The sequence below is a fragment of the Zingiber officinale genome, chromosome 8A (assembly GCF_018446385.1).
Source record: "Zingiber officinale cultivar Zhangliang chromosome 8A, Zo_v1.1, whole genome shotgun sequence".
Classification (NCBI taxonomy): domain Eukaryota; kingdom Viridiplantae; phylum Streptophyta; class Magnoliopsida; order Zingiberales; family Zingiberaceae; genus Zingiber; species Zingiber officinale.
Window position 1 is genome coordinate 82,879,737 of NC_056000.1, and position 27,402 is coordinate 82,907,138.

At 34.4% G+C, this 27,402-nt stretch overlaps 1 protein-coding gene across 2 annotated transcripts; it reads left to right on the forward strand.

Moving 5' to 3' along the window:
* Positions 1 to 535: 535 nt before the first annotated feature.
* Positions 536 to 25,779, forward strand: LOC122009749. 2 transcript variants are annotated; one of them, XM_042566030.1, is made up of 15 exons: positions 536 to 757; positions 13,449 to 13,514; positions 13,602 to 13,650; positions 14,337 to 14,476; positions 16,418 to 16,519; positions 16,603 to 16,644; positions 16,802 to 16,905; positions 17,001 to 17,082; positions 18,427 to 18,519; positions 23,547 to 23,611; positions 24,447 to 24,459; positions 24,560 to 24,640; positions 24,948 to 25,056; positions 25,147 to 25,228; positions 25,461 to 25,779. In XM_042566030.1, exons 1-15 carry the CDS (start codon positions 638 to 640, stop codon positions 25,489 to 25,491), a joined length of 1,179 nt encoding a protein of 392 aa, XP_042421964.1. In that variant the 5' UTR covers positions 536 to 637; the 3' UTR covers positions 25,492 to 25,779. The 2 variants fall into 2 exon arrangements, with proteins under 2 accessions (XP_042421964.1, XP_042421965.1); XM_042566031.1 differs by having other exon boundaries at positions 575 to 757; positions 14,372 to 14,476.
* The last annotated feature ends 1,623 nt before the right edge of the window (positions 25,780 to 27,402 follow it).

The following is a 27,402-nucleotide window of genomic DNA, read 5'->3' on the forward strand; positions in this document are numbered from 1 at the left end:
AGCCCCTGAAGATCACTTTGGAGGAAAATATGACAAAGGCGATGCCTGTATCCATCTAAGAAGAAGTGGGAGGTCCATAAGAAGAAAGAGAAGAAACAATGACAGGCAAAAGAGCTATCCGTCACCACCACCGATTTTTCACACTGAACTAAATAGATCACTGTCTCTCTTTAACTTAGCTGTTTAGTAAGCATCGGTGTGGAAAAAAAAACAGAAGGAAATAATTGTTTGCATTGATCGAGCCAACAGCTGCATTGACGACTAAATGGTTTATTTTGGCAGTGGATAGTCGTTCTCTATTATTTTTGTTAAACGGAAAAAGCCTTTTTTTAATTTAAAATGATAATTAGGTACAATGTGGTTATATTGTATTTTTCAAACTGATATTTTTAAAAAAGAGAAAAATATCGGGGATAAAATAAAATATTAGTACATATTTCGGACTTTGAACGGACATTTGCATTCTGCCGGGACCCACGAAAAATAGCCCAAGCCCATTGGCCCTGGTCATCCGAAGATTTACTCGAGCATATATTTCGGGTCGAGCCATCGAAGGTAAGGGGACGAACTATAGATCGTTTCGAGGAGAGAAAGAGAGACCTCTCGATCGGGTGGAAGCGTCGGAGGGAAGAGGAAAATGGAAACCTTGCGAAAGCTGGAAAGGGTGCAGAGCCTTCTGTCTTTGATGGAGGGACGAGGCATCTCCTCCGGTCACGCAGATACTGATCGCTTCCTCGCCGATTTCATTTTCTTCTTGGTTGGTACCTCGACATTTGCCTTCTTCCCTTTTTTAGTTTCGTCCCCTTCGTTTTTTTGCGTGCTTATTTGAGTCTCTATGAGATGAAAAGCCCTACGGTGGTGTTTGCATTTTTTGAATCGCCTGGTTGATCTCTCGCTTTGTAACCAGGGAACGCATGATCCCTTATTAGACAGAAAGGGACTTGCCATTGTATGAATGTAAGCTGAGGCTGTTTAGTGTGCTGGGCTTCAAGCACTTGTGAACGTATTCGTATGATTCTTTTTCCCCCACTTGTACTTATAGAGTGAAGAAAAACTGACACCGGAAAGCTTAGGAGAAGTAGGAGGTAACACAAGGTGCACTCAAAACTCACTACTCTAGGAAATCCACCAAGAGTTTAGAGAGATAACAAGAAGATAAATCTTCTAACAAGCTTAAAAGCTCAAATATATTTTAATCTCAAAAACAATCTCTGCTCCCAACAATACAAAGTAGAACTTTTATTGGCGAGACTTGGAACAACCCTCCAAGATGAGTTAAAATGCAGTAAATGTGGTTTATATTTCCTAAGGCCTTATTAAACCTAACTAGGTTTATATTTCCTAAGTCTTGAGAATAAAAGTGAGTTTAATAATGAAAAAGCATGCAAAGGTATTAAAGGCTCATCAACCTCTTCAAGTTTTCAAGAAGATCATCAAGAATACCAAAAATGTAGATTGACTCTTTCCACTTCCTGAGCAATATGTGTTTTCTCGAGCAATGTATCCTTCTCAAGCAATCTTTTCCGAACAATGTTTGTCCCTAGCAATCTTTCCGAGCAATATTTTCACACTAACAGAGTTCAACAAATGGTCATAACTTCATGTAGAAAAGTTATTTTTGAACACCGTTTTTTTTTGGAAACTAAACATCCATAGCTTTCCAATGATATATGACTTCCCTATAATTTGTTCCCAATAAAAGCAGATTAATCTTTGAAGTTGACACCAATCCGATGGCTTCTGAACTTTTCTGTGTCATTCTCTCTCGATTGAAAAATATTTTCCCTCGAATCAAAATTAGATTCAATATAAGGAGAAAGGTCAGCAACATTAAAAATTGTGAAAACGCCATAACCATTGGGCAACTTAACTTTATAAGCATTATCACCGATCTTTTTGCGGTTGTGTGATAGTCACTTTGAAGATCAGCTTTGGAATTAATCTTGAACCTATGAAGTTGATTGAAAAGATCATCTAGTCGGGGGATAAGAAAGCAATACTTGATAGTGATTTTGTTCCCTGTTCTACTATGAGTGCACATATGCCATGTACCATCTTTCTTCTGCATCACAACTTGAAATTCTTGGAGAAGAGATTGCACTTGGAAAGGGACAACATGATCTTCAACATAAGTAGCATTGAGGCTACGCCGTACCACCAAAGATTCTCCATGATCTTCATAAATAATCTTTCTTTCTTCATCGTATTCATCTTAGATAGGTGCTACCTCATAAGGTTCCTCATCGTCTTCTTTATCAACAAAAGTTATAATACTGTGATTTGGACAATATGCAGCAACATGCCCATTATCACTTGAATCATCATTTCCATGACTATGAAATGGACTAAAACCCATTTCCTAATTTGCATAACCAGCCTTTGAACCATGACCCTCAACATCATGCTTCAAAGGTTCGCCACGTGCAAGACATTACTCGAATTGTTGCACTTGTCTTCTCAAGTCAACCAACTCAATATCATGAAGGTCTCTTTGACGAGTTGCAGGATCATCACCATTTGACCTTTGTCTTCTACGACTAGCCATTGGGAACCAAAGCTCTGATACCAACTTGACACCGGAAAGTGTAGGAGAAATAGGAGGTAACACAAGGTGCACTCAATACTCACCACTTTAGGGAATCCACCAAAGAGTTGAGAGAAATAACTAAGAAGATAAATCTTCTAACAAGCTTAAAAGCTCAAATATATTAATATATTTCAATCTCAAAAACAATCATCTGCTCAACAATACAAATGATGACCCTTTATAGGGGAGACTTGGAACAACCTTCCAAGAAGAGTCAAACTATTTTAAATGCAATTTATATTCCCTAGAGCCTCGAAAATAAAAAGTGTGTTTAATAATGAAACGAAAATGCAAGACAGTAAAAACTTTTTTATCTTGTAAGTACCAAGAAAATATTCAAGAATACCAAACACCGGTTGATCCTTTCCAATTCCCGAGTAGTATGTTAATCTTTGAATTCTTGAGTAGATTTCCAGCTTTTCCCGAGCAATCTGTCTTTCTCGAGAAATCTTTCCTAAGCAATATCTTTCTCAAGCAATATGTCTTTCCCGAGTAATCTTTTTCGAACAATATTTCCAACCTAACATACTTCAACCAAAATGGTCATAACTTCGGAATATTATTTTTCGGTAAATCTATACGGCCAGAATCTGGCCAGCTAGAAAATTAATTAAATATTATTAATAATATTTATATATAGTAAATTACTAATTAGCCCTTAATTAAAGTATTAATTATTCTTATCTTGAAAATTTTAAAATTAGTCGGAAAATTTATTAGGAACTTGAAATCAGTTAGAGAATTTATTGGAAACTGTTAATGACATTTTCCTATAAAAAATTAATAATTAGTTCTTAATTATACTACTTTTTTTCAATGGTTACTTTAATTAGTTTAGAGTTAAAATTGATATTAAAATTGAAAATCACAACATCAATTCTATTCTTCTTCTCTATCAAAAATTATTCTCTTCTTCTTCTCTATCAAAAATTATGGAGATCGAAAACTTCAGAAATAGGGATTCTTTGATGGCAGAATTTTTTGTTCTGATGATGAAAGTTTGTTCGAGAAAAATTCAGAGCATGGACACCAATCCAACTTAGACAAAGTCGACAGTACCCAGATTGTGAAAGGATTTTCGAATAATTTAAATGTTGAAGTCGGACCTTCTCCTGGTATGATATTTGATAGTATTGATAGTATGTTCACAGCTTATCAAGAACACGCCCGACTCAAAGGCTTTAGCATTGCGAAAAGAGCAGCTCACAAGGTTAGTGGAGAAGATAAGTATGTAGTGATTATTTGTGATCGGGGTAGAAAACGACGGTTTGAAATTTCTTCAAAGAGAATAGATTGCCCAGCTAGAATTAATGCAATCAAGCAAGTAAACGGGTGTTGGGTGGTTTCAAAAATATGCATAAACCACAGTCATGATCTTAATCTTGAAATGTCAATTTTAATGCTAAGACATAGGTCTTTGTCAGTGAACATGAAGAGACAATTAGAAGCTAATGACATTGCCGGTCTAAGGCCATGCAAGAATATCAAGCTATTAGAAGTTCAAGCTGGTGGACCTGAGAATTTAGGATGTCTTCCTAAAGATTGCAGAAATTTTATCAAGAAGAGAAGAAGGTTGAGACTTGGTGATGGAGATGCTGAGGCCATTCGCAAGCTCTTTATAACAATGCAATTGAGGGACAGGAACTTCTTTCATTTGATGGATGTTGATGATGAAGGCAGGCTATGCAATGTGTTGTGGGTTCATCCCCGAAGCAAAGCTGCATATGAAGAATATCATGATGTTATAAGCTTCGACACAACTTACCTGGTGAGTAAATATAAGATGCCTTTTGCCACCTTCGTCGGCATCAATCATCATGGTCAGTCCATTTTATTAGGGTGTGCCTTGGTTACACATGAAGATGCAAGATCATTCAAGTGGCTCTTCATGAATTGGCTCGAGGCAATGGGAAACATTCATCCTACTGCTATATTAACGGACCAGTGTGAGAGTATTAAAATAGCCCTAAGGGATGTGATGCCCAACACTATTCATCAATTTTGCTTGTGGCATATTCTGTCGAAAGTGCCCCAGAAGTTCAAGAATGTGGTTGATTTTGACAAGGTAGTTGTTGAGTTCAAAGCAATGGTGTATGACAGCATTACGATTGTACTTTTGAGAGTAAATGGGCTGAATTTGTAAGGAGTCATGGAATGGAAGGAAGTGAATGGCTGAAAGCTCTATACGACGACAGAGAAAGCTGGGTGCCTGATTACTTGAATCACACTTTTTGGGCAGGTATGATTTCTACACAAAGAAGTGAGGGAATGCATGCTTATTTTGATGGTTATGTTCACTCTATGAGTACACTTAAACAATTTGTTGAACAATATGAGATCGCAATAAGTAATACTATTCAGAAGGAGTTTCGTGCAGACCATGAATCAAAGAGCAAAGTAATGAAGTGCATATCACAGTTTGAGTGGGAGAATCAATTTCAAAGGTCATACACAAATTCGATATTCAATTTAGTTCAAAAAGAGATCATGAGGGTATTGTATTGTCATTTTATTCCACCAACTGAAGAGGAATTAATTGAAGCAGTCAATCATGTTGGCATTGAAAAATACAAAGTTCTGGAGAGAAGCATAGTCAACAACTGGTATCATAAGGAGTTTACATACGCTGTTGACTACAGACCGAATGGGAAGTATATAAGTTGCAACTGCAGGAAGTTTGAATTCAAGGGAATTCTTTGTTGTCATATTTTGAAGGTAATGTCTATGAAAGACATTCATACTGTTAATGAAAGATATCTGTTAAGGAGATGGAGGAAAGATGTCCCTAGATGACATTCAAGTATATTTTTCGCTGGAGGTTATCCACATATGACAGACGAGTATAAGAAATTCCAAGAACTTGAATGATGTTTCCAGGAGTGTAGTGATTTATCCATTGGCAGTGCAGAGAAGATGAAGTTCGTTAAACAAAAATTAATTGATTTGAAGGAGTTGTTAAATTGGAATCCAATTGTGGAAGTTGCTAGTTCAGCACACTCAATAGAACAACAGACCTAACTTAACCTGATTTGTCATTCATCAAAACCTGAGTTAGACCGTTAGTACTAACCGCACCAACACAAGCAGTTGGTGGTACACCTGTGTTGGATCCTCGAGTTACCCGCCCCCGTGGTAGACCGAGGACTAATCGATTCGTTTCTGCAAGTGAAACTAATGTAGGAGGAGGTAGGAGAAATATTAGGGGCACAAGAGGTGGGCGTTGTGGAGGCAATGGAGGGAGAGGTAGGAGAAATTTTGCACAAGAGATGTACGTGTTAGACTTGAATCAACCAGTCATTGATACACAAAGTAGCCAAGTCAATTAGTGTATCAATGGATAGAGGGCGTTAAACAAATTTTGATGTAGTATTTCCACAAATGTTAAAAGAAAAATAAATTGTAAAAAATGTTGGTGACCCAAAAATCAAGATGATTTGAATCGAGCAACTGAGCTGATCCATGTAAATTGATCTGAACGGTTATCGAAATAAGAATCATCTGGACCAATGTAGTACACATGATTGTCTAAATTGTGATTTGAAATATATCTTAATAGAACATATTTTTATGTACCAATAGCATTTATGTTAAAATAAAAAAAATCTATACTTAATTTTGTTGACAAAAAAATCCAGCTAATTTGAAACCCCAGCTTAGTACACATGAGAGACAAATTGTATATTAAATTTGGATTTAAAATATATCTTAATCGAATACTAATATCACTTACGTTAAAAATAAAAAATTTATACTTAATTTTGTTGACTAAAAAATCAAGTTGATCTAAATCGAGAAATTGAGCTGATCCCAATGTAGTACACATGCTGGCCAAAATTGTACATTAAATTTGGATTTGAAATATATCTTAATCGAATATATTTTTATGTACTAATATCACTTAAGTTAAAAATTAAAAATCTGTACTTAATTTTGCTGACAAGAAAAAACAAGCTGATCTGATTGCAGCGTAGCACATATAAAGTAAACCCAAAATAAAAACTTGCAGCTTAAATAAAACATGCAATAGATATGCAACTACCCAATTCATCTTGGACAAGAGAAAACATAGATATAGTTTATAAACGAAACATAACAAAATAACAGGCAAATCTTTGTTTTTCCAATGACCAAAACATCAATACAAGATCAGCCCCTTCACCAGTCAATCCTTCTATGGCTTGGTTCACCCAACCACGCCTCGTCCCCATGCATAGATAGAAACAGCCAACGATAATCAAGGGCTGCCATCCCCCCTTTTCCAAATAGAATTTCAAGTTGATGATAAGAGGGCAGTCCATGCATTCTAAAGTGGCGGAATGCTTCAGGCTCATTGGACTAGAGAAGATTCAATTAGTAGAATAATATATAATAAAGGAAACTAACAATAGAGGAAGAATGAAGTTAGTACCTCTTTGAACTTGAACTTCTTGTAATATGATGGTCCGACGAAAATTACATTTTCAGGTAACAAATGGGTGACTCCCTCGCATGCCAAGAACCACTTGAACCTGTCGAAAGTATCTTGATACTTTTCAAGCCTCAACGTAATATCCTCAGCCGTTATAGTCTTGTTGAAAAACTCCAAAATCGACTTCGATGCACCCAAGATGAGTTTCTTAACCACAGCATGGTCTCCTGTATCTTTTCGTTTGCCATTGCAAACCATGTAGAAGAGCAATTGAGACTCTTCATCTTCAGTCCATTGTCTTTGTACAACCATTTTTCTGAGAATGAAAAGTAGAGCATGTGAAAATACGGTTCTAATATTTGAGAGATCTTTACGATCCAAAATGAAGATATAAGGACGGTTCGTATACCCTAATAATGATATAATAAGTGGAAATTTCAAAATAATAATAATGGGTGGAGAAGTTTTTTAAAGCGATAACCATTGACTTAAAAATCATTATATTATATTATAATACATAAGTATATACATATTGTATATGAAAAGCTATAAATATATCATTTTGTTTTTTGATTAGTATTAAATTTATTTTAAAAATTATTCTAATATGATAGTTTTAAGATGAATAATAATAATAATGTGACACCATCTTATAAGACGAGATCTATTCAGCAACCATTGATCACACATCATACATCCTTAGGATCTACCCCTACAAGATCAATAATTTCATAAGCTTGGGCTTCTTTTTGTTGACATAAAAATATCTCTTTTCCATGTCTTGGGCTACAACGCAAAGAGGCATACCTGTTCTTTATACATAAACCTTTGTGAGGGTTTCGCGAAGTTTCACTATCTGTCTCATTTCCCTGAAAAAGTCCCATAATCTTCCGTCATAAAAAGAACTAGCAGGTTTATGAATCATAATCCTAACCTAATGTTATTGATATAACAGGTTCTTCTATCTCGCATGATTGAGCTAAATTAAAAGATAAAAAAATAAAAAGAAGAAAATAGAATTGAACAATCGTACGAGCATTTATATGTTGCATACGGCTACGCAACGGAATTTACTTTATTCTTCTCTTCTATTCTATCGAAGAAATCGAATTTATCTGATTCAAATCGTTGAACTATCCATTTACCACTCTTCCTTTCGTAGGAGTAAAAAAATACTATGATGGTTCTTTTGCTTTAAATAGATATTTTATCTATGATTTAGCAATTTCAAAGTTCCCTTCTGATATGATCAAATAAGGAAAAAAGTTTGTGACGCTAAAAGTACTCCCGACACATAAAATCAACAAATTGGAAATACTCTTTGTTTCATACTACTATCTCGATACAAAATCTTATGTTATGAAAAATAATAAAATAAAATAATGATTTATTTAGATCAAACTCGAAGTGCCATGCTATTATTACATATTATTCATATTCAATATGGCGAAGGCATAGTGTTTCTTTTTTTTCAAATCAAAACTCATTGGCGCTAAGCGTGAGGGAATGCTAGACGTTTAGTAATTTCTCCTCCGACCAAGATGAAAGATGCCATCGAAGTGGCTATTTCCATGCATATTGTATGCACGTCGGGCGTCACAAATTACACAGTATCAAAAATAGCTATTCCTGATATTACCCATCCGTCGGGAGAGTTTATAAATAAATAGAGATCCCTAGTCTGATCTTCTATACTGAGATATACCATGAGACCAATAATAGTATTCGAGATCTCCTCGTTGACCTCTTGTCCTAAAAAAAAATAATCTTTCTCGATAAAGTCGGTTGATTTGGACAAAAAAAAAAAATCCTATCCTTTAGTCCTTTAGGAGCTGTACATGCACCTTTGGATGCAAACGGTTCAAAATCAAAATGAAACTGAGAAAAAAGAATCAATGTGTCGATTCTTACGAACAGAATAGATCTGCTTCTCTTTGTTCTTACGAACAGAATTTTTACCTTATTTTCAATGAAACAAAATAAATATTAACCTTTTCTCATACAGAATCTACTGAAAAGTTAGGTACATAGTATAGTCTTTTCCAATTCCAATACATAAAATAAAGTGACATAGTGTCTAGTTTTTTTATAAAGGGGTATTTCCATGGGTTTGCCTTGGTATCGTGTTCATACTGTTGTATTGAATGATCTTGGTCGATTACTTTTGATCCATAGAACCCGTCGGTGGGATAGAGAATCCGTCGCTATCTCGGCTGTGTTATCGGGGACTCTGGGGAAGTCGGAATAAGAGAGCACTCATCTTGAGGTGGGCTTGCTACTTAGCTGTTTTCAGCAGTTATCCGCTCCGCACTTGGCTACCCAGTGTTTATTATGGGCATGGTAATTGGGACACCAGAGGTGCGTCCTTCCCGCACTTGGCTACCTAACGTTTACCATTGAGCGACGACCCTTCCACTCGGCACCGTCGGATCACTAAGGTCGACTTTCATCCCTGCTCGACGGGTGGGTCTTCCAGTCAAGCTCCCTTCTGCTAGGGGTGATCGCGGATCGGGTTGGTTCGGTTATTGGAGTAAAAAATTATCCGATCCTACTAGATCAGATAATGCAATATCAGGACTCTACATCCAACCCTATATCTTGCGGTTCTTATGTATCAAATATCTGGCGGTTTATCAGTTACTTGGACGTTACGCCGCTCTTTTTGACTTGCACTCGAATCATTAATACATTAATTTTTCTCTGTTGATCTTCAAATCTACACGACCTTCGTGAACATTTCATTAGTATAAGTGAGATATTATTTTGATTAGGAGTGATCACGGATAGGGTTAGTTCAGTTATTAAGGTAAAAAAATATTTGACTCTACTATATCAGATGATACAATATCAGGACCCTACTTCCGGCTCTATATCCGACGGGTTTATTTTTTCGGTTTGCTTTGGGTTGGTATGAGCAGGTTGGTCGGTTTGACGGGTTGACTGCTCACCCCTACCTTCTACCTTTGCACTCGAAGGCCAATCTCCGTCCATGACACCACATCAATATTTTTAGTTTTTAGATGAAAAAAATATTGATTAAAATTTTATATTTAAGATTCATAATATTTTTTTAATTGATAAAATTGTTGAATTATTTAATTTTTAATGAGATATTATTTTGTTTTATTGGATCGTGGTTGCGATCTGGCCGCAATTGGTTACGATCCCTTTCTGGGTTCACCGTCCCATCTAGGTTATATTTTGATGTCGCCCAAAAGCCACCGGTGGTGGGCAAGTAACTAGATTGCTGGGCGCCGAGCGAGGGGGCAGCTTTTGGGTGGCCTCCGGTCGCCCGCTCTGAACCAAATTATAACTTCGGAGGGACGGTGAACCCAGGGAAGGATCGCAACCAATTGCGACCGGATCGCGGCCATGATCCGACCACAATTGGAAGTGGTCCATCCTTTGGTCCACAAAAATGTGGACCAGGAGATCCCAGCGAGAGACCTACTTGGTAACTATTCATCATACATCAAAGAAATTACAATGTCTCTAGTAATAATCGATCTGTGATACTATCTCACCAGACGAAAGACCTACTCGATTGGTAATCATTCATCATACATCATAGAAATTATAATGTCCCTAGTAATAATCGATCCATGACATTATCACACGAGCGACCTACTTGATTCGATAACCATTTATCATAGAAATTACAATGCCCCTAGTAATAATCGATCCATGACACCATCTCACGAGACGAGAGACCTACTTGACTTGATAACCATTTATCATAGAAATTACAATGCCCTAGTAATAATCGATCCATGACACCATCTCACAAGACAAGAGATCTACTCGATTACTATTCATCATATATCATAGAAATTGCAATGACCCTAGTAATAATCGATCCGTGACACCATCTCACAAGATACGTTATATATATATATAAACATGTATTTAATTTTGTATGTTTGATATGCCGTGCGTTTTATTTTTTTTAAAATTAAATTAAAAAGTTATATATATATATATAAACATTTATTTAATTTTGTATGTTGATATGCCATGCATTATATTTTTTTAAAATTAAATTAAAAAGTTATTCCTTCAAATATATGGTATACATAATTAATATCAATAACTAGTCTTCAATTCTAATATATTCTTGGGAAGTATATATTAACTAGAGAATACAAAATGTCATCTTAATTTGGTATACAAAATTAATATGTGCTCTATTCCAATATATTCATGGGAAATATAAATTGACTTCATCTTAATTGTAAATTAATGGTCAAATATTAATCCTATTTAAACGCACTAAACCAAATCATCATCTACCATTATATATATATATAATTTTGTATGTTTGATATGCCGTGCGTTTTATTTTTTTAAAATTAAATTAAAAAGTTATATATATATATATTTATTTATTTAATTTTGTATGTTTGATATGTCGTGCGTTTTATTTTTTTAAAATTAAATTAAAAAGTTAATCCTTCAAATATATGGTATACATAATTAATATCAATAACTAGTCTTCAATTTCAATATATTCTTGGGAAGTATATATTGATTAGAGAATATAAAACGCCATCTTAATTTGGTATACAAAATTAATATGTGCTCTATTCCAATATATTCATGGGAAATATAAATTGACTAGATAATACAAAATGTCATCTTAATTGTAAATTAATGGTCAAATATTAATCCTATCTAAACAAACTAAACTAAATCATCATCTACCATTTGCCTATACGATAATGGCACAAAGAACACCAATCAAGAAAATTCGAAGCAACGAGTGGTTCGTTCCTCCATCGCCTAAGAGCATGGAGACGCTATATCTTAATCTCAAGGAGGAACAAAAGAAGCTAGTGGAGGAAATGAAAGATCTGAAGGACGAGATGAAGGAGTTTCTGATTAGGAGTTGCAAAGAAACCACAGAGGAATATGTCAGGGACATGTTGCTGGAGGATTTTCCTCTGCCGAAGACGTATGAGCTATTTTTAGAATGCGTGAAAGAAGAAGTTGATCGTAAACATGTCTCTGTGATTGTGGTTTCTGATAGCTCTTCTACGCAGTGATTTTATTTGGGTTTACATTATGGTGTTGCTCTGTTGTTTTGCGCTATGAATAAAAATATGTTTTATGCTATAATCCAACCCGTATTATTTATTTCGAAATTGAGTTTTAAGATATATATTAATCTGACTAAAAATCCAAAATTAATATTCGGCTCAAAGTAAACAATCAACCAATCTTATCCAACGATCTTATCCAATGAATTGTTATTTATGAGAAAAATATTGCAAGTACATATTTTTGATTTGCTCAGATAAAATAAGGATCGATTTTATTCAATAATCCGTATTATTAGATGTTATATATTATGGAAATTTGGATTGGCTCCATAAATTATGGAGGTGACCCTATCACACAGAGGAATATCTCATAATCCATATCAAATTTATATAAAATAATAACATTTCAAAAATAAGGATAAAAATAATATTTATTGGCAAGGGTAAGGAAACGATGGAACACGGCAGAATATTGAGGATTAGATTATTGAGAGAATGAACTTTTTAGAATTTGCACCCAAGATAAGTTTCTTAATGATAGCATGGTCTCCCGTGTATTTTGGTTTACCACAACTTCAGTTCATTAAGAATAGAGCATGTGCAATAAAAAAGAACATTTCATATTCTTAAAAATTTTTAAGATTCTTGAAAATTTTTAATGAAAATATGTATTCATAAAGGATTCCTTTAATCAATGCATGTATCTTAGAAATGCATGTCATCTTGGAAATGTAATTAATTATTAATATAGAGAGATAATTTGCATGTCTCTTAGAAATGCATGTCATTTGGAAATGTAATTAATCATTAATATATAGAGATAATTTTTAAAAATTAAATATTAAAATAAGTGGAAAGGGTATAATTGACTTATAAAATATGATATTACTTGCATACCCTTAATAATAACCCTAAAAATTACTAAAAAACTCATTCTAGCTGGCCAGATTCTGGTCATTTAGCACTGTCCATTATTTTTTAGTTCTTTTTTGTTGTTGGAAACTAGACATCAGTGGCTTTCCAGTGATATATGACTTGCCCTGGAATTTGTTCCCAATAAAAGCAGATTGACACAAAAATCTAAAGGCTTCTAGAACTTTTCCATGTCAAATTTTTTGAGAGATTTTATGTTTTCCAGCCACTTGTTTCCTTCTAAATTTTTTTTAAAAAAAATGTAATTAAATTTTCAGTTACTTTCGCCGTCTATAATTTCTAGCGTTGACGTTGTTTTTCTTATTTTGATAACTAGAATTGCAGAATATATTTACCGGAAGAAAACATCTTTCCTTTGATATGGTCAGTTTGGCATCCTAAAAAAAAAGTTGCATTGAATTCTGGTGGGAATAATATGACTGATACACGTTCATGCAAAATATAGTAGTATGTTATGGACATGCTAAAGAGTTGAATGCAGGTAAAGCCATGCGGAATTGTCACCATGGATGTGAAACTCAAAATAATTTCTGAGTTCTTACCAAAGGTTGCATTTGCTTCATTCAAAGATTCAAGTTTTTCATATATTCATTTTCCACTATCCTAAATGAGCTTCACCTTTTCCTTTCTGCAGATTTCACCGAAGATTTGTGATGAAGTTTTTCTCTTTGCTAATGAGGAAGGTATAAAAAGACAAACGCCCGATACATTCAGAAATTTAATGGCTCACCAAATCTGAATTTATTAAAGTTTCTCCTTTGCTTTGATTGGTTGCTTGTTTTTTTAGTGACTCCTGGTCAAAACACCAACTTTGATCAATATCCTTGGAATTATTTTGTTGTGTATGTGCTTAGGTTTTACCTCAATATACCAGATGTTAAGATGGCCTTTTGATAAACTGAAGCATACTAACGTGTCAGATTATTACTGAATTTTTGTGTGATTTTTACTTATTAAATAGAGTGGTTCTATTCAATAAGATTGAGATATGCCTTCTTTTTAGCCTTAAAATTGTTATTTCAATTTTTGATGTCCATAACAAAAGGTGATAAATGTATGTTTAATAGCCTTTTGATGGTGCTTGAAATCCATTTATGATTGAGATGACTTTGATTGAATATGTTGAGTCTTGAGGTTATTTGTTATATCATGCAAGCCTTGATGTTAAATCTTGTTATTTATATCAGTGTTTTTTGGGGATCAAATGGCTAAAATTAGAACATTGAATTTGAACTTTTACTTTTTGAGTTTATGAATACACTAAGAATGACCTTTTACCGGAGGACACATTTTAAATATTGTTGACGTAGCCTTTGGAATCATTTTTAGTTGCAAGAATTTCTCCATCATTTAATATTTGATTGTGCAGATTGCCAACAGATTGATACTGAACTTCCATTGCAGTCTTCTCTTCAAAAAAGTTTGGATACTCAAGAATCAAAATTTGAAGAAACTCCCATGATTGGGCTCGATGCAATGAAACGTGCCAATTCTACCCTAGAGGACTTTGTAAGGCATTTATTTGTAAATTCCTTGATCTTCATCCTACTTTTTATTGTTTATGCTGCTATAACATTTCAATATCTACTTTATAACAAAATTAATGTAGCCCACAAGGGATAACCTGTAAGCGTTGTGAGTGATGGGGGGAAACTATCAACATGAAGAAAAATATATTAGAAGATGAAGAAAAAACAATCATACAAAGATGATGACAAAGCCAAACAACTTTAGGGTTGGCATCTATATACTGAGTTATTTGGAAGGTAAGGGAAAGATTTTTGTTCCATTGTCTAGGAAATCCATTTTAGAGGAAAGGTCAGGAAACTTTATCTTGTTTTTTAGTTGAGGAAAATTTTTAGTTTTGCCAGTTTCTGTTCTCAGTTTCTAGAAAATAGTTAACAACAAAAATGTGAAAATTGATCAAATTATAAATAGAAATTTAAAAATTGCGAGAATTTTTTTTATTTTTGTACAAAAATCATGAGGGATAATTTGATATATATTTTCACATTTTTCTGTGATCTATTTTCTAGAAAATGAAAAAACTGAAAATTTCCCTAAACCATACACAACCATAATATTTGAATATAATTACCTTCTTGAATGCTCTTATTTTCCTCTAAGAAACACAAAAGAACAATAGATCTTGACACATGTCACTTTTATAAAAAAAATAAAAAATTTAAAGATTGTTGGAGATACTTACCTAATTGAAAGCACGCATCTTATCAACTAAACTCCGCCACTACATCTAAAAATTCTAATTAGGAAAAAAAGAGAGAGAATGAGTAGATAGTGCTAGAACTTACACAGCTTGATGATGGCTAGACACACTTGTGAAAATTTTCTGTTTTAATAAACTATAACTAGGCTCACTAGGTTTTTGCCAACTTGAACTCGATACCGATGCAACCAAATTAGTTTGCATTGTTATTTGACACTTCAATCTTGTCAATGGCAAACTTCATTCTCGTCTCAAATTTGATATAATTTCTTTGGGTAGAAGAGATGAACATAAAAGACAAACTGAAACCAATGAAATAAATTATATGTTTTCTATTTATAGAGGCTCCTGAAATTTGTTGACTAGATACATTAATTATTGTGTTTGTGAAACATATCCTCGCCATGCATATCTTTGATGAGTTTAATCCAGTTTGTTTAGTACATATTGTCTTGATTCATTGTGCTGGCTGTAAAATTTAAGTTATTGGTTTGCCTTTCAAACTATTATCATGAAAAGAGGCATTTGAAACATAATCACAAAAAAGGTTGCCTGGTTTGACATGCTATTGGCATTCTGTGAAGACCATGCATCGTCAAATGACAATACAATTTATATTCTTTACCTCTTTGTCTATATAAATAATTGATTTGTCCAATTCATTCCCTGATTGAGCTACATATTGGTGCATTTTTTTCTCTTTTTTTTTGTGTGTATATGTAGTGGGTGTTTTAAGATAAGGTTCACACAGCTTAGAAGTTGACCCAAGTCACTGAGATGTAGTTGAGACTCATGGCTTGCTGCTTACGTATCACCATTTTGAAATTCTTGAGCAACAATATAAATTATCTGGTTGAACTATTCTTTTGATGGCTCATTTGGAATCTCTAATATCAGAGAAGTTGTGTACAAATAGTTTTAAAGATAAACTTACTAATTGATTAGTCAATCCTTGTCCTGGTCTCTATTACAAATAGTTTTAACTTGCAATCTTACCTTAGTCACTAAGAACACTAATGTTATGGACAAATTATATTACAACCTATATAATAAACGCATATCAGTGTATCAATATCATCATCATAGAAATTGCACCTTGTTGGACTCACTGCTGGTATTGAATTAAACTAACACCAGTATCATTCCTATCCTGTTGAAAGTTGAAACATATATAGCCATCCCATGGTTCATGGCATTCTAAATATTTCCTTATAAAATTACAGTGCAGGTCTTATTTCATGTTTCATGGACTAGATGGTAACAATCCAAAGGAGATATTCAAGTACTTACCATTTCTTTCTTTCACGGAGAGCTACATATATCAGGTATACTGAATCCCATGAAAGAAATATGCATTAATTATTTGGAAGGATGAAGTAGATTGCTCTTTTTGTCTATCACTTTGCAGCTAGACACATTGAATGAGAAGGAATTGCAATTACCATCCAAGGTAATTTCACCAGGAACAGACTTCATAGCATCACCAATTTTTCTAAAGATTGTCAACAAGAACATCAAACTTGTTTTCATTGGAGGCGTTGTAGATTAGTTCATAACTCCAACTTCTCACTTCTGACATCAGATTTAACAAATGCTTCACTGTGAAGGTTAAAGGTTGTACACTGGGAAACAGTTTGAGCAACTTTTGCAGAGGCGATCCTTTTGACTCTCTTGTTAGTGTTTTGCAGTTTCATGGGCTTCTAACTGTGAGGTTCAGTACCTTCTATCATGCAGCTTTTGTTGCAGGAGTTTATATTACAAATTTTGATGCTCTTGTGACTAAATTCTCTTTCAATTTTCTTATAGGATAAGAAAAGAGCTTAATTCAGGTCTTGAGTACTGGTCACTTGAAAGAAAACTTTGTCATGCTTTGTCAAGAAACAAAAAGGTTCATCAGTGGCCCTTATTTTTGTCCTTATTTTTGTATGCTATGTTCTGTCCATTAATTGCAGCTCTGATGGTGATCACAAAAAGGAAATAGGATGAGTAGTACAAAAAAGGCAAATAAACTAAGAATGGAAGAGATAAATATCATTTAAATATTTTTATATATTTTTTGAATTTTGAATCGTTGTTTATTTGTTTGAGCAATGTTATTCATTGTTGTATCTACTCTCTTCTTTATCTGCTAGGATTAACAGAGCCTAGCCACAAAAGAAGACTGGAATCTATTACTCATTGAACATATTATGCTATGATTTGTCAGGATATTGTATGAATCCATTGTTTGCATGTTATACTTATGGAAAACTAGCATAATTTGTTAGGCAGAGATGACTATAATAGGAAGCATTTTGGATTCACCCACCAATGGCAGTTTTTCTGCTTGAGCATAATAGCTATACACCAAATCACAGTGAGGTAGAACTATTGCGGAAGTTATTAAAAAAATAATAATGCTATTTCTTCAAGATCTAGAATCCTTGAATTTATTACATAAATGTAAGCCTAAGTCCATAATAGACTAAAAAATATATATTCATAATACTTCTATCTCTGACAGTTTTCATTTTTCCATTTTCAGTATTGACCTTTGTATTTAGTCCTCTTTCTCCTCTTGCTTTCCGTACTTCATTGTCTTTTCTTGTGCCCTACTGCTCTACTATTTTTGTTGTTTTTTCCATTTTCAGTTTTTCCTTCTTATATTTAGTCCTCTTTCTCCTCTTGTTTTCGCTAATTCTCTTCTTTATTGCCTTTTCTTGTGCCCTCCTGACTATGTTAATAGGGTTGTAGTAGTCTTTCATTATCTCTTTTTCATACAGCCATCTCTGTTCATTTAGTTGATCCCTTTATAATCACCATAATAGACTAGTCTTACAAAATTTTACAGATCAAACATTCTAAATTGTCAATTTGATAAGTTTTTAGGCAGGAATACAAATCCTCGTAATTATCTCAAAGCATGAACACTTTAAAGATGAGTTTGTCATTCTTTGAATTAACAGCATAATACTATAAAGTTTGTTATGAGTATGACAAAGGAACTGGCATCGGTTTCAAAAATCAATTTACTTCCATGCTTGTACTTACAATGAGAAGGCTGGATTTATCTTGTTTTATTGCTAATAGACCATGCAATTATAACTTGTAAAAATTTAAGAAACTTGAATCATGCGTGAGATTATAGCTTCAATGACATTATAATTTGAATGACATCTGCCAGTCTCCTTTTTTGTTTGAGTATTCACCAACATCAACCTGACATGTCATGCTTAATATATTTTTCTGCCAGATAGTAGTTGAAGATGTTCTGAAAGCCATTCATCTAAAATCATTTGATTACAGAGTTCTCAATCTGTTACTGTACCAATTAAGGGGTGAACAGGTATACATTATCACAAGCCTACATCTGGTGACATAATTAATCTCGTTGTTTCAAATTTGCATTTTTGGTTTAAATGATTAACATTTTGAATTTTGAATTTGTGTCAATCATTTACTATCACACAAAAGGTTTACATTCATCATTTTTTTATTCTTCCTTTTCCAAATATTCTCACAAGGAGAGGTCGTGTTCTAAATGGCGTTGTAGGCGGCCGCCTAGGCAGCGCTCAGACAGGAGATGGAGGTCATTCGCCCCGCTTTTGTCGGAGGCGGCCTTAAAAGGCGGGGTAAAACAAGTAGGTAAAAAAAAACTTAATTGCCTTCCTCCTTTGCCTCTTTCCGCCTGCAGCCGCTTGGCAACTATTGTAGCCAGCCGTCCGTAGCTTTTGCCGCCAGCCACTTGCGCGGCTGCTCGCCATTGCTGCCTGTCGCAGCTGCCGCTGTTGCTATCAGATAAGGTTTTCAAAAACCTAGATTTCAAAGTTTCCTTCGGAGGCTCGTGCAAGAACTCTAGAACGCCTCGCCGGACCTGTCGCTAGGGCACAAACGCCTCACCAGACCCATGCGAGGGCACAGATGCATAGCCCGGGCCCGACGATAGGCTCGGACGTGTCGCCCGGGCCCGGCGAGGCTTCTGTGCACACGCGGCAGACTGTCCAGCTAGCGTTCGTTGCACGTGCTGTCCATCGCGCATGCTCTCATGGAGCAGAAACCGATTAGGCTTCTTTTTTTGTGTTGTTTTGTTTTTAAACTTAGGATTTAATCAAATATTTAATATTAATAATTTTAATCAACTCCTAGCTATAATTGAAATAATTTAAATAGACTTAATTAAAATTTAACTTACACCGCATACCTTGTCCCCACCTAAGATATTTTTTCAATTTAATTTTTTTTTGTGCTTAATATCATAATCCAACCTTTAAACCGTAAAGGTAAAATCCTAAATGACATACCCACAAGCTAAAAAAAATAATTGAAAAATAAAAAAAAAATCTCAAATGCACTGATCACATATACATAGCTATTAGTCTATTATATATTTAATTTTCTAATATTTAGATTAAATTGTTGCGCTAACTTTTAATTCTTATTTTTTCTGTTATTATTGAAGATTAATGGCGGAAAATGAGAAACAACCGGAGGTGAAATTGAAGAAGAAGAGTAATGATATTGTTTGGATATGGGGTACAGTATTGCAAAGAAAAAAGAGATTGGATCACATGCAAATTATGTAAGAGACTTATCAAGGAGGTGTTTATCGAATGAAGCATCATATTGCAGGTATTGTGAGACAAGTTGAAGCATGTCCTAAAGCATCTAATGAAGACAAAAAAAGAGTAAGAGTTTATTTTGAAAATAACAAGAATAAGAAGTGAGAAAGGGTGGAAGAACTAAAAGAAGAGAGGATGGAAGTAAATATAGGTGTTGATGTAGAGGATGAAGATGGTCTAGTGGAGGGAGATTCTTCTAAAAAACAAGTCAAAGCACCTCGGACCTATTGATAAGTGGACATTTGCAATCGATCCAATAAAGGCAAGATAACAAAACATAAATGATGCATTAAAGTTAAAGTTTACAAACGATGTGCATGAGCACCTTGCAAGATGGATTTATGAGGCGAGGATTCCTTTTCATACAATTGGCAATCAAGGCTTTAGACAATTTATAGAGGCGGTTGGTCAATTCGATCTGGGCTACAAACCTCCAAGTCAATATCTTTCAAGAGAGCCACCTTTGAAATAAGAAGTTGAGAGAACCAAATTATCTCTTAAAAAGCATGAAGAAGAGTGGATGAAAAATGGATCTTCAATTATGACTGATGCATGGACAGATCGCAAGAGGAGAAGCATTATGAATTTATGTGTTAATTGCAAACTAGGTATTTCATTCTTTGGTTCTATTGAAAAATCCTTGGAGGCACACACACTAGGACTTACATCTTTGAGTTTGTGGGAAAATATATCAATGTAATTGATCCTCAACATGTGGTTCAAGTAGCGATAGACAATGCAACAAATAATGACAATATGGCAGCAGCGGAGTTGTTGAAGGTTGCACAACCTCAATTTTTTTGGACTTCTTTGGCAATTCATACAATCAATCTCATGCTTGAAGCAATTAGAAAGTTACTCAAGTTTAACGGAATACTTGAAAGCAAAGGCTCTAACAATATTCATCTATGCACATCATAGAACTTTGGCTATTATGAGGAAATATACCAAGAAGAGGGATATTGTGAGATTTGAGGTGACTAGATTTGCTACTTCGTTTTGGGAAGTCTCAAAGACAAGAAAGATCAATTGAGACTTATGTTTACATCTTAGGAGTGGAGCAACGCAAAAGTAAGGAGTAGTGTGAAGGGGAAAGCGGCGGAGGCAACGGGAACAAGTATCTCTTTTTGGAATGCTGTTTCTTTGGCTTTGAATGTTCTGGCCCCTTTAGTGAAAGTTTTACGCCTTGTTGACGGTGACAAAAAGCCCTCAATAGCCTTTTTATTGGGTGCACTTAAACAAGCAAAGGAAGAGATTAGAAAGACTTTCAAAAATGAAGAAATTGTCATCCCTATTTTAAAGATTATTGATGAGAAGTCTAAAGGTAGACTTGATAGTCCTTTGCGTTATGTCGCTTACTTGTTGAATCCAATTTTTTACTTCAAAGATCCAAGCATACAAAATGACATCAATGTTATAAATGAGTTCTTAAATTGGGTTGAGAGAATTTTTCCCTCTGAATTGGATATACAATCTACCATTTCTAATGAAGAATTGTTAAAGTATACAAATAAATCTGGAAACTTTGGAAGAAAAATGACGGTCACGACATATGAGAAGGTGGATGTGTACCATAACTTTGATCCAGGTTGTATCTCTTTTCTTTATTTCTATTCACTAGCATATATGTCTCTTTTACTTATTTTTGGATTATTTATTTATTTATTTGCTTCTTTAATTTTTTAAGTTGGATTGTGGTCCAATAACGGTGGTGACACTCCAAACTTACAAAAAATGGCAATGCGATTTCTCTGTTTAACAAGTAGTTCATTGGGGTGAAAGAAATTGGAGCTAATTTAAAGGGATAAGTGTATTATTTATTCTTTATTTTTATTATTTTTAATAATTTTCTAATTATTTAGATACATACTAAGAAGAGGAATAGACTCGAGACATCAAGATTGAATGATCTTGTATATGTCAAATTCAACGTCAATCTTATGAAGGAAAAAGTAAAAGAGAAATGGGTGGAGATTTGTTTTTATCCTCTCAAGCTAGTGAAGCTCAAGGTTGGCTTGTTGATGGTCGTGATGAAGATGAGGTCGAGTCGGGTTTGGGACTTACTTGGAGAAAGGTGGCGGAGGTCTCGAGAGTGGATGAAATGCTACAACCAAGGAGGAGCGCAAGGAACATCTCCATTAGAGAACTTAATGAAGATCTAGATACATCGGAGGAGGAGAATGAAGGATATGTTGATTTTGAGTCCGATGATGAGAGGATTATGGATGTAGTTGATGGTGGATGTGTTGATAATTTAGAAGCTTAGTTATGTTTGGCCTAGTCCTTCTTGACTTGTTGTCATGTTGAATTGAAACTTTAAATTTTTTTAATTTAGACTTTTGGTATGAATAATGATATTACTTTTTTATTATTAATATAGTGATGAATTTTTATTAACTATATTGTTAGATTATCTTTATTATAGGAACCCTAAAAAAAACTCAATCGCCTAGGCACCCGCTTAAGCGGCTAAGGCAGTAGGCGGTCACTGACCGCCTCGCCACCGCCTACCACTATTTACAACACTGAGGAGAGGTCTGTTAAAGAGATTGCGTAGTGAGGAGAGCATAAAACTCTACCTCTTAATTAACATTTTTCAGATGAGGATTCTTAAAAATATTCTTTAATTTTAAGAGGTCTCCCATGTAAGCACCTAAGCATTTTGAATTGGATTGAGCTTTTTAACATCGTAATACTGCCTTACAATAATTTGAGATATTCCAAGATATTTAAGTTTGACTGGTGTTTGTCTTTTGCTACAAATTCTGATTAGTTTGGTTGCTTTAGTTGTGAAATAAGTAGATGGGTGTTGAACAGCTCATTACTATTATACTGTCTTCACAATGTTTCAAATTCATTTTATACCTGTCAGTATGTGCAAATCATTTTGTTCCGCTTACTGATCATGACACAAGAGGATCCAAAATCCTCAGTATGTGAGGGATTACTTCCTCCTGAGCTTATCCTTCATCTGCAAGTTTGTTTGCCAATTCGTCCATCGTTTGTGAGATCATCTGTTCTTTATGAGTTCCTTCGCCATCAACAAATTCGTCCACTAGTTTATCCATCATCTGCAAGTTCATTTGCCATTTGTGAGTTTAGACACCATTTACTAGTTTGCCCATGAGTTCATCTGCCATTTCGAGTTTGTTCACAATATGCAAGTTCATTCATCATCTACAAGTTCATCCACAAGCAAGTTATGAGCCCATCCTTCATCCATTCATTGCAAGTTCATTGTTCCAAGATGGGGATGTCCTAGCCCTAGCCCTAGCCCTAGCCCTTGTTACGTAGCCACAATCTCATTCTTTGCCTATTTTGTGCCCTCTTCATGACTCACCCAACACCAGTGACACCTCCTTTTCAGTAAGTGAACTTCCTCCCGCTCCTTTTCTTCTTTCCCCTCGTTCTTGTCTGTTTCTTTACTCTCCTACTTGTCAAAGTGACTAGAACCATTTGCTGACACAAGACGAAATGACAAAAAAATCTTTAATTTCGACTGGGGACTAAAACCCCAGCTCAGAATGGGATTTTAGTCCTTGGTCTTCAAACAATTTAGAGTGAATATTTATTTGACGTAATATGTGTTAATCTGATAATAATAGAATGGGCTATCAATCACCATGGAAAATTTCTCTGTGTTCAAATAGGTCAACTATTCATCAAGAACTCTGTTTTTCATTTATCCATATGAAGATTGATTTGTGATTTTCTTGTTCATTCTTAATTAATATAGTTGTCTATCATTTTTAAGGTCAATGAACTACATATGGAGTTTCTATCAGTTTCAGAGTATTTGGTTGAGTTAGCAGACGACCTGTGAGTATTTGCTGTCAATTGCCTCCACTATTAGCTTAAGCACATTGATTGATGAAATGCTTATAGCTTATATTTTGTCAGGCCATTTTACCCTCATGGCCACATATCAAATTGATTGTGAACACTTGAAAAATGTGCAAAACTGAACAGCAGTTTAATATGATTTTCCAACACCTATGAAGGTGCAAGGAGCTGTTTTCTCATTTTTCTCTCAATTTTGAATTGCCTGAGTATGGCTACAAAATCCTGACAGATTTAAAAGAAGAATAGTTTCTATCTGTTTTCTCATTTTTCTCTCAATTTTGAATTGCCTGAGTATGGCTACAAAATCCTGACAGATTTAAAAGAAGAATAATTTCTATCTGTTAACGGTCCATTAGTTCCTGCAATGGATGTGAAGAAAGTCCACCTTTGCCAAGTCATAGGAAAATTGTCTTTTTAGTTTAACTTACAGTCCATGTCTTTGCCATGTACCATACAGAACATGCCCTTGACTCATAAGCAGTTATGTAAACAACAAAGTGCACCTTTAGGAATATTGTAGGGTTAAGCGTATACTTGTATTTTCTAGACAGCTTTTAGCTGGTATTTGCAATATGCAACAGTCAATACGTATATAATATATCATGAGGTTTGCCCAACTATGGATACCATTGCTGAGATGACTGCAATAGTTTTCCCCAAGTCAGAATCACACTTCCACTAATCGGTTGTCATTCAGTTCACATACACATAATTCATTCTATTGTTATTTACAAACTACTGTTTGTTGATTCATTACTACTATTTTCCCTCTATTTGGCCCACTTTTACTAATGATTATCTGAAAATGTAGGTATGACTATGAGGTGTGTCTATATTTATCAAATTACATTTGGAGCATGTCAGGATCAGATAAATCTAACTCTTGTGAAGTTACCATTGGACAAACATTTCTTGTATATTTAGGATGATGTTATGGAGAACAGCTTCAATGTACTGCGTATGTTTGTCAGGATATATGGAGCTTCAGCAGCACCATGTATGTTGGTGAGTTAGTATTCCTTTTAAATTCACTTCAGTGTCATATGTATATGCAACATGTAATCTTGTAGACTGCGAAGTTACATGACATGGCATTTTGAACGTAGAAAAACTTGCCATCGTCAGAAAGTGCATAGGGGTATCTTACTTTAATTTAAGACTGAACAAAGCTTATGCTTGTTTCTTCGTTTGTTCTGAGGGTACATACCAGGACAATCTGGCATGCACAAGTTGACTGCATTTTAAAAAATCTGGAAGGAATACAAGGTCAAATATGATGTAGTGTCTGAACTGTTCTAATCCTTTTTACTAGGCACAACGTATTACCGATGCGGAAAAGAAATATGAGTGCCTGTCGAGGACTTTGGATCAGGAATTGTCAACAAATTATTGGAGAAGATGTGAAGAAGCTACAAGAGAAGGCAATTTTACTGAGCAAACCAGACTGCCAACAAATGTATTTAACATCGATACTAATTGGTGTAACTTTCACATTTCTTTTTTTCCTTCAGGAGGGTTAACTTCTGGTCATGCATTTGGCACCTGGAATATTCCTCCAGTTATTGTCGATGAGGAATCCTTCAGATTGGAAAGGTATGCAATGCATGGTTATCCCACTCTGATTTGCTTATCCTTGTGTGCATAGGCATGGCTCTTAGTACTCAATATTGAGGTTGCCCCTAAAGCCATTTCTGGAATACTACTATTCTAGTAGCATTTTCTCATCCTTACTTGACAGGGTGATTCTGTTCAAGTACTCGCACCATATTTTATTTCCTGGAAATTGGTTCCAAGTTATTTAGATCAAAATGTTCATTTTTTGCAGGATGAAAGTGGGAATGTGCCAGGATACTTAGGAAGACTCTGCCACCCACAGTACATCTCCAAATGAAATAATTGATCATATAGCTTGCTTGTCCAGAAGTTGCAACTAATATTGGAATCAACTGTATCTGCTCATTTGCACTTGGAATATTCCTGTATTCCCATAAGAAGCTTCTCATAGTTCTTAGCTTGTGGGATTTTAGTTTTGATTGCGTGGGATTTTTGGTAAAAGAAAATGAGTTCCCTAGTAAATTCTATTACCAGTGTAAGTGTTACATGAAAGATGAATTAAGATTCATATAAGATCAAGGATATTATTATTTAGGATCACCTGACCCCTCATGCAAAGGGGTATTGTGCTGGTAAAGTTTCTCGTAATTTAGGTCTAGAGATGACAATTTTTTTCGAACTCGAGTAAGGATTTATTTTTGACCTGAACAATGGAAGGATTACCTTCATACCTGAATACATAATTAAATTATATATAAAAATTATTACTTATTTTTGTTGGTATTTAATTTATTTTTGTTGAATATGATTAAATTAGGAGTAATATGTTTAATTATATATATATATAGAGAGAGAGAGGGGTTCGGAAAAGACTAGATTTAGTCTAAATATTGTGTCTAATGTCCGGTTTAGTCCCAAACATTTTGAAGGGGCTAAATTAGTTCTAATCGTTACTTTTTTATTTTGTCTTTTTTACCAAATCGATCCTTCCGTCATTATTAGGATTAAGTGAGATAGAAAATGTGCACATGACTTTCCCAAGCCACAGATTTCACCATTTGAAATCTAATTCTACTAAATCTTTATTTCCCTAATTTCACTCATGGAGTCATAAATCTTACTTTCTCCCCCCAAATCCTATCAGTGAACTCCAGATTTCTCCAGATTTCACACGTCGAAAAAAAAACCATGGTGGGTTTGAATTGCTGCGCCACATTTAGCCAATAGAGTTCATGCTCCTCCTATGTGGATGAACGTTTCAGTTTTAGGTTCGAATGAGTAAAGATAAATATTTTTTAGAGATATCATAGATTTTATGTTATCTTTTTTAGATCTAGTGATGGTTAAAAGAAATGCATCTGATTTTGTAATCATTTTGACATGGTGGATGCAGCATACTTTTATAAAAAAATTTGCCAACTGATGAATTGATTCATGGTAAAGAAATAATTGCATAAGATTTGTGATATAAAAATTTATTTGTGTCTGTATTTAGAAAGTATGATTACATTAACAATGGGAGAAAAAACTACAGTTTCAATTTGATTGAGAATAATTTAACTTTTTTTGAGTAACCTACATTCTTTACTTTACAAGTCATATTGATCTCATTTATGATATATTGTATGATTATTTTGATGTTGATTATTTTTTCATTTTTCTGTTGTAGAGAAATTGTTAAACATAATTTTGATCTATATCAATTTTCTTTAAATGGTGAGCTTTTTGTTTTAAGATTGTGCATGTTTTTTTTTTAGTGTTTTATTTGAAAAAATTAATGAATTGGTATTTTTTAGTCAGGGGAAAATATATGTTATGTTTGTTTGATGTAATCCTGATATTTATCATAGTTGGAACGAAGCAAATGCCTAGGTTTTAGCGATGCTTACCATATGTTATTTTTCAAGTAGGGAGGAGATCGTAAGAGCTTTTAACACTCATATGAAGGAAAAAATAACATCTGTTTTCTCTACGTCTAGTGTCACAAGAAGTTCAAGTGCATATGTTTTCTCTACATCTAGTGTGAAAGGAAGTTCAAGTGTATCTTGCAGTTCAAGTTCAAGGAGAAAGCTTGAGCAATCAGAAAGAACAGATAAATTAAAAGCTTTGCTGTTAGGTTTAGAAAACAAGAATCGTAATCATGCCTCTAGGGTTGCAAGGATAATTGAGGAGATAAAAAAATTACAATTGAGACATGCTTATCTTGTTTATAA